The following is an 8474-nucleotide window of genomic DNA, read 5'->3' on the forward strand; positions in this document are numbered from 1 at the left end:
ACAAAAATTAGGGCATAAGAGACTAACTTATTTAGGAGAATTTATACTATATGCTTATGACACACCTACAGTAGGTTGCCATTGTAATTCCCATGCATAATGTAGTTTTTTAAAACTGCATGTGTAACTTACATCTGTGGCCAACAACTCTTCTTGGTCATCAATGCTGGGGACTGTGATCTCCCCTTGACTGACAAAGGCATAGTCATAGGGGTTCGTGGTGATCAGGAGCATTTCTGGGTACATAGAATTCAGGAGGTAAATTGTACATTACAAGTTGTTAATAAAAAAAGATTAATTTTGATCTGTGAATTTAAGATCTTTCTTACCAATCAGTTCTGGTATCTTGTTAGACATGATCTGATAAAAAATATGATAACTTCTCTCCGCCTTTAGCTGGAAAGTAACTCTGGACTTCTCCAGAAGATCTGCAATGAAAAGTAGGGAAATTGGAGGGAAATTGTGAAGTTCCTGGAGTGATTTGGCATTTATGGTCATCTGTTATATTTTGTTGGCCCCTTGAGATTTCAGCTGAATGTTCCCATGAGGTACCACATAGTACATCTCTACAATGGTAGTTGCTCTTACATCTCTAGAAAGAAACTAAAGCATGCTGGCCCAAGGCATATTCATCTCTCATACAGAAGATGCCTGATGCATGAAATATAATAGATTCTTGATGTCCTCTCCTCCCTGGGGTCTCTTCTCACTTTATAATAGAGGGAATACTAAAAGTGAAATTTGTCAAGGCTCAGGCTTGGAAGCAATCAGACATATTCCACCCAGAGGCAACTCATTTATCCCTAATGTTAGTTTTGTTTTATTTTTCTTAGAAAATTTTGAGGTCAATTCTGAGGCTCGAATAATTCAGACAAGCCTAACAGCTCCTGGCAGTTATTACAGAATCATTAGCTCATGACTGACGTGAATAAAGTACACTGTGGACTCTGGTTAAGATTGGCATTAACTGTGGGCATGTTTGGCAGCAGAATGGTATTAAACAAGCTCTAAGCTCAGCAGGAGCTGCAAGATGTTCCTCCAAACCATCATTTGTCATTCTCGGATTTTATTTAAGAGGTCCTGTTACTCACATGTTTCAATATCAGCAGAAGCCAGCTTCCCGGTGGTACCAAAGTGGATCCTGATGAATTTACCCTTGCAAGTAAAAAAGATGTTATGTGCAAAGCTTGAAGCACACAAGACAGATGAGATTGAAATGATAACTCAGACATGCTTTCTCTGGCATTTAAAGGCCAGAAAACCCTTCTGTGACCAAGACACTTACAAAGCGAGAAGAGTTGTCATTCCTCACGGTCTTGGCATTGCCAAAGGCCTCCAGCAGAGGGTTGGCACTGATGATTTGATCTTCCAGTGTCCCCTGCAAAGGCAAGTGCAGTGCTCACATCGGAGGCTCCCCACTTCCTGAGAGCCCCCACAGTCTTGATTCTGACTCTGGTATTGGACTCACCTTCATTTTGCCAGAACCTTCCTCCTTCTTCTTCTCCCCAGTGACTGCAATTGTTGCAAAGTACTGGATGACACGCTTGGTGTTCACAGTCTTCCCTGCACCAGATTCTCCGCTGTCAAAGGGTGACCAAGCAATTATGAGAAATTATGCCATGAAACTACTTCCACCATAAGCATTTACTACCTAATCATCTATTTTATGTCTTTATTAGTCTCATCCATCTTTTTCTGTTCCTACATATAGCTCATATTACTTCTTTGCTTAATATTGACAAGATATAAATTCATTTATTCATTATTCTTTTAACACATATTTCTTCAGTGCTTAAAGTATGCCAGGCTCTCTTCTAGGTGCTAAGGCCTGGGCATGAGTGGTTCAGAAAGCAGCCACTTAACAATTAGGGAGAAAATTAAAATATTGGTTTAAAAAACTATGAAAAAATGCAAGTGTTCTTTAGTTTCCATAGACCAAAGATATAGCCCAAGGTAGGTCTTTGAAGGAATAGACATTTCTCAAGTAGGCCTTAAAAACCACTGGTAACATTCACAAACTACTTAACCTACAGAAGGCTGTACATTGCTCACTGAGCTGTTCCAGGTTTAGGCCATGTCTATAGAAGGGATTTTATATCTCCTTCTCCCAGGTAAGTCCTGTGGAACTAAAGACTCGACTAGAATGATATAATTTGCGGCATTGTTATTTTACATTCTGATGCATTCTAAAATCCTACAACAAAGTGAAAACAATATCTAGTTTTAGGCTGATTATGCTATTGCTTTAGTATGTGGGCTAAATTTCTTCTTTTGGTTTTTATTATCCCAGTGAGAATAAAATTCTAATAAGACTCAGAATAGGAATACATACGTGATTAAGATAGACTGATTCTCCCGATCTGGAAAAAAAAAAAAAGGTGCATAATCAGCATATCTACCAGTTATACAAACAAAGCTTTGTTCAGGGAAACACTTAACTTTGTATAGGGCATTGAACCTAAGTGTCATATCCAATTAAGTTTTTCAATATGTTATTGTGAAGTTATATATGATAAAATTCTTAAGTTGAGGAAGAGGAAACTTTAAAGTGTTGTCATATTTTAAATTTCTTCAGCTCCCACAGGAAGTGTGTCCTTCTGATTTAAAATAAAGAATAGCACTTTGCAAAGGCAGATAGACATATTCCCTAGTTGTCATGTGTGGATTTCAGTGTCATGCTGAGTGCTAATAATGCATGCAACTGAAAAATGCAGAATATGCTAAGGGTTTGGGCTGTAGTTTAATTGGTTAAAATAATATTAAGCTTAGGTTGAGATTTACTTTCTAAATGGATCCATTGGTGCCACACACACACACACACACACACACACCCCTTTGTGTCATGTGTGTGACTTTGCTCTGTCTTCCCATAACTATGGCTTAGGGTCAAAGAAAGAGCAGGTGAAAGAGGGTGCTTCAATCAGAGTAAAACTCTTTTAAAGGGGAAAAATAACAATTTCTCTTTATATGCATGTTAGCCCTTAAACACCCCTTCATTCAAAGAGAGGATATCATATCTGAAGTGAGCTCTGATGATTTAAAGAGATAAGAGATAAAAGTACTTCTAAAAACATCAAGAAGAAACTTGGGCACTAAAATGATTGAACACAATTTTTATTTCTATTCAGAAAGTTATTCATCTTATTCTTGCTACTTAAATATGTAAAATAAATCACATCTTTTCAAGCAGCGGGACTAAGCAGACTAATAAGGATGGGGCAGTTGCCTGCTCTAGTAGGTTCATGGAGGTGGAATCAGAACTGAGTTTTAGTCCCCACTCTTACAGTATGTACCTTGTGTTTTAGTCATGTCTTCTGGACAACTAGTGGGTTGGATTAGATTATTTCTGATTATTGGTGGTAAAATAATTGATAGGAGAGCCAGCTGAGCTACTCACCAGTCAGCATGAACTGATAGGCATTGTCAGAGATGGAGAAGATGTGGGGCGGGGCCTCCTGACGCTTTTTGCCTCGGTAGGCAGACACCACCTCTGCATTATACACTGGCAGCCACTTGTAGGGGTTGACAGTGACACAGAACAGGCCTGAGTAGGTCTGCACGAAAAAGAAAAAAAAATTAATTATTTTGTGGAGATCTTAATAACTATTTTTTTTAAATATTGACTACCTGTATGAGCAGAAGGCCATGATAAGGAACTCACGTAGATCATCCAGGCTGCATAGCGCTCTTTGAGGTTATACAGCACAGCAGGCTCGTGCAGGTGAGTCATCATGGCCATGTCCTCAATCTTGTCATATTTGGGAGGGTTCATGGGGTACACCTGGTCATCTTTCACAGTTACAGTCTGTGAAGCAAGAGAGGCCAGATCAAAAAATGAGTGTCAGCTCACCTAAGTCAAAATGCAGGCCAGTCCAACCATCTTCAGGTGTTTTACTCACAGCGCCTTTTTCAGTCTTGACTGTCACCTTCCCTGATTCCCTGCTCTGCACTACTGCTTTCACAAAGGACTCTTTAGGGTCCACCACAAACACTGATGACTTGGCATCAAAGGGCTTGTTCTGGGCCTCAATGCGCTCCTTTTCCGACTTTCGGAGGTAAGGAGCAGCATCCCCAAAAATAGCCATCTCAGAGTCGGAACTCATGGCTGCGGGTTATTGATGGCAGCACAGATGAAGACTTTGCCTGGCGGAAGAAGAAAAGATAGTATAGAAATTCAGAAACTGAACCAGTAGATTCACATTTAAAAAGAAAATATTGTATGATTTTCTAACCACTTTGCTGTATGTCTGAAACTAATACAGAATAATATTGAAAGTAAACTAATTGGAAAAGTATTTTTTAATGTAGGAAAAGAAAAAAAAACATTCTTCATTCACTGACCAGCTGAGCATTGAGTATGACCCTCCTCCCTGGCTTGGCTAGAGAAGAAAATGTCAGTATCTGTGTTCCATGCCAGTGCTGACAGACACTTAATCACACATTTGGAAAGAGACTATTGTAACCTGGCTCACTTACTCTTTGATATTATCGTTGCTTTCTGAGTTGTATTACATATGTATAATGATTTTTATAAGCTGCCTATTATTTATTGGTTAATACAAAACACAAAGCAAGATGATGGCAGGGCGTTCTCCATCTCTTCCACTTACTGTCCTTATCTTCATTTGGATGATAAGTACCTTGCAGGCAAAGAGTACCTATGGCATCCTTCACACCTCTCAGAACACAAGATGGATGCAGCAGATAGCTCAAAGTTGCCTTTGTGAGTAAAAAGAACTATAGAAATAGGTTGCAAAAATTCTAGGAACTATTTTGTATGTGGTAAAAACCTTTTCATTCTAGATTTGGATTTTCAAAGACTAATAAAGGAAAGGCAAAATGTGAGGGCTTTGTTTTGCATCATTTTGCTAAAATATATTCTATTCATCAATTTCTCTTGTTCCTATACCATAATTTTGACAAAGCTTTTTCACCTGTCTAATATTTATCAAAGACTTAAGATAAAATGTTATTACTTTTATTTTCTTGCTTTATTACTAATACTATAAAAATTTCACAAAATTTTCAAGATTAGTCGCTTGCCACTTAACATTCATTAATCCTGTCAATAATGATAATAGGTAATCTATTTTATAATAACAAAGATATCTTTCCAGGAAAACTTAAAGCACTTGGGCAGACTTTTCCAGATTTTCCCAAAGTCCAGCGATTAGAGTGACACAATTAAAATGCTTTGTCTTGCTGAAGTTATTCATCATCATTTTCCATATTTTAAAAATGTTCCATTTTACAGATCATGAAACAACATGCAGATTTAAGTCACTTTCCAAGGCAAGGATTCGATCTATTTAGACAACATCTCTAGTTTTTTATATTATTTAGTGCTGGGTAAAAGCTGTAGTATAGGAAATTTACATTCTCTCTATAAATTAATAACACGGAAATGTATTGCATGTTAGAATTCAAGTATTTAAAAGACAAACTGCAGAGTTACAAATAGAAAAATTATGTATAAAACTCCTAAAGACCTGAGAAAGCATTTTCATATATGACAAAGGACATAAATGCATATGAAATCACTTTCTAAGTCCCCCTCAGAATTTTTCAAGGGAAGTATGACATCCATTGAATTAAAATGCTTTATTTGATAACCCCTGACCACTCTCCAAACCACTGCAGAAGGTTTCTTGCACCCTTGAGGAATGAGAAAAAATCAGTATCTTACCTTAGAGCTACAACCTGGAAGTGGATCACAACTGCAAGAAAAAAAAGAAAAATTTCTTCTGAATTATATTCTGACAATCCCCAATTATAGCATGCATAATTCTTAAGCCAGGACCAGAAAATGACTGGGACCACTAAAACGTCTAATTAAAATTGCTCCGGAGTACATTGGTGCCTCCCTGGAAGAGCTGCCAGGGACCGTGGGAGCCAGGAAGTGTGGCATGGCATGTGTGAGGGCAGCCAGGCATCCCTTACCGTCCTTCGCACAGAGCCCTGTCCTCTCACACACTTACCTTGAAGCTTTATGAGGAAAGGCAAGTCATACTCATTCCAAGGGTACTTTTATAGCTTTATGAGGAAAGACAAGTCCTCATTCCAAGGATACTGTTATAGGATCAAATATGGAAAACACGTAGCCTCCTCCTCTTTCTTCAAACATGTTTGGCAAAACATTTTTTTGGCAATGAAGGTCTCCAAGCATAATTCCCTTCATATTAAAGATGTTTGGATATAATTAGAAATATTTCCTCTCCCATTGGGTTAAGTATATGAATCAATCTCCTATAAATAATTTGAGTTGTTGGCAACCTGAAAGTGAGGTGCTGTTTCAGAGGCGCTATGTTCTGCAATCCCTGGACTTTTTTGCCTGCTGCTCTTCTGTTTCACTGAGTTGACTGTGGGAAGTCTTGTCAACTGGCTGCACAGTTGCAGATATCACACCAGGAAAGGACGATTGCTTTTTACCAGAGAAATGTGAAAAGATCCTTAGTTCCTCCCAAGAATGCATGCTATTTTTTATTGGTTTTGCTTGGAAATTTAATTTTAACATTTGCTTCATGAAGAGCAGCCAAAGATAGCTTCATTTGTTTTCCCTAGCCAGTTGTCTCGGATTCATTGTCACATTATACCACTCCCACTTCAAACTTGCTCCAAAACTGGATTATCTCTCCGAGCTGAGTTGTCCTACTTCTCTCACATTTGTTTGTTTGTTTTTAATGCAAGTTGCTAGTGAAATCTGTTTCCTCTATGAAACTCAACATAGGAAAATATAAGAAAAAAGGGGGGGGGGACTTTTCTCTGTGTATAAATCAGCAACTATGACTTCTCTTCCATCAACTACCCATGGTATATATTTCACATTTTGCTTACAAACAATATCTAAACATTGTGTTCCATTCTAATTTTTAATTTAGAAAATATTTGTGTTATTATCTCTGTGACATGCATCTCTTTATGTCAGCATTGTCTGTCTGGAACCGACATCAAATTTGCTTAACAAATCCTGTTTTTGTTTTGTTTTTTATCATTCCTGTATTATTGTGCTTAAATTTCTATCGATTTTATGGACAGAGGTTGCCTTATGAAAGCAGATGCCTGGAGATACTGGTTGAAATGGTCACATGATAGTATTAGTGTAAGAGACCATCTAATCCATATCACTCATCTTACTAATTATGCAACTGAAATCCAAAGAATAGAAGAGAATTTTCACAAATCCCACAGTAATCTAGATGCTGGTCCCCTGATGCAATGCAGTGTGATTGCTGTAACACTCTTCTACCTGGGGTAGATTAAAGCCATTGGGGGAAAGGATCTTAAAGGAGACAGACTTCTGAGAGGGGCTTCCCTAACCAACTCTTAACCCACTTTGTTACCACAGATACATCATTTCATATTCTTACATGTCTGTTTACTTTATAGGGCATCTGGAAAATGTGGGTAATGATTCTCAGGAAGATAAAAATCTTAATAATGCTCTCAATAGGATTTGATGGGAATTTTAAGAGCCTTTTGACCTGCTCTGGATAGATTTTTTAAAAATTAGAATGCAAGACACCATTTTTGGTGTCGCCAATTATGATGCACGTAAGCAAGTGAAAAGAAGGGCCATTGCAATGAGAAGGACAATTACAAACCCTTCCTAAGGCCAGTGCTACCTGTTAAACTGCTCACATCCAATTTGAGTTATTGTCTCATGGTGCCATTTACTTCCTTTCTATTTAGCTGGGATGTTATCTGTTAACTTTTCATGTATGCTGCCCAGGAAGGTTATATGTTTGGCTGTGATCTTAACCGAATGAGGTTTAAAAATCAATCCTCTAGGAAAACTTGGAGTAATTAAGAGTGCCACTATTACCTGCTTTTTGTACCAAACTCATACTCATCATTATGTGTGTTGAATACATATTTAAATAATCTATTTTGAGATTCATGTTTTATTGATTACACAGGAAGCCACAAAGTCTGGAAACATAGGCTAATAAATAGTTTACTGATATCAAATATTCTATTTGTATCCAAACTTTATAGCCACCCTGTGACTTTTATAGGGAGGTCAAATCAAACTCTTTAATGTCACATACATTACCTAATGCACACACTGAATATACACTATATTGATATTGATGATGAAAGCATTCATGTGCTAATAATACTTTGTATTTATATTCTTGATAACAATTATTAAGCAGGGAGAGTTAATGATATATTTTAACCTGAACCCCCTATGTGAGAATAGAGCTAGTGCCATTCTTTGCATAGATCTGGAAAATTAGGTTCATATTAGGGGAAATGGGAGCTTTCAAAGACCTTACTATTCCCCCGAATTAGGGAAAGGTTAGAAAGAAATACTAAAGAACTTTCAGATTTCTGTTCATCAGAAATGGCTTCCCCTAATTAGTGACAACTTTATGGTTTTAAAGTATTACTATAGACCTAAAATAAAAGTAAATACATAACTACTTCTTAGTGGTACATTGAATGGTATTGTTTGATAGCCTTGCGTTATT

General features: G+C 37.4%; 1 protein-coding gene across 1 annotated transcript in view; it reads right to left on the reverse strand.

Moving 5' to 3' along the window:
- The window catches only part of LOC311611596 (myosin-8), a 111238-nt gene extending 105217 nt beyond the window's left edge, over positions 1-6021 (reverse strand). The window contains exons 1-11 of the mRNA XM_084863902.1: positions 5979-6021; positions 5687-5717; positions 3900-4143; positions 3662-3805; positions 3398-3554; positions 2333-2360; positions 1469-1580; positions 1286-1378; positions 1092-1155; positions 330-428; positions 133-236 (exon numbers count right to left, since the gene is read on the reverse strand). Coding sequence (XP_084720028.1) covers positions 133-236; positions 330-428; positions 1092-1155; positions 1286-1378; positions 1469-1580; positions 2333-2360; positions 3398-3554; positions 3662-3805; positions 3900-4103 — 1005 coding nt within the window. The 5' untranslated portion in view covers positions 4104-4143; positions 5687-5717; positions 5979-6021. The remainder of the gene's footprint in view (positions 1-132; positions 237-329; positions 429-1091; positions 1156-1285; positions 1379-1468; positions 1581-2332; positions 2361-3397; positions 3555-3661; positions 3806-3899; positions 4144-5686; positions 5718-5978) is intronic.
- Between the last annotated feature and the right edge of the window lie 2453 nt (positions 6022-8474).

Source organism: Pipistrellus hanaki (assembly GCF_964339955.1).
Source record: "Pipistrellus hanaki genome assembly, chromosome: 16".
NCBI classification, from domain to species: Eukaryota; Metazoa; Chordata; class Mammalia; order Chiroptera; family Vespertilionidae; genus Pipistrellus; species Pipistrellus hanaki.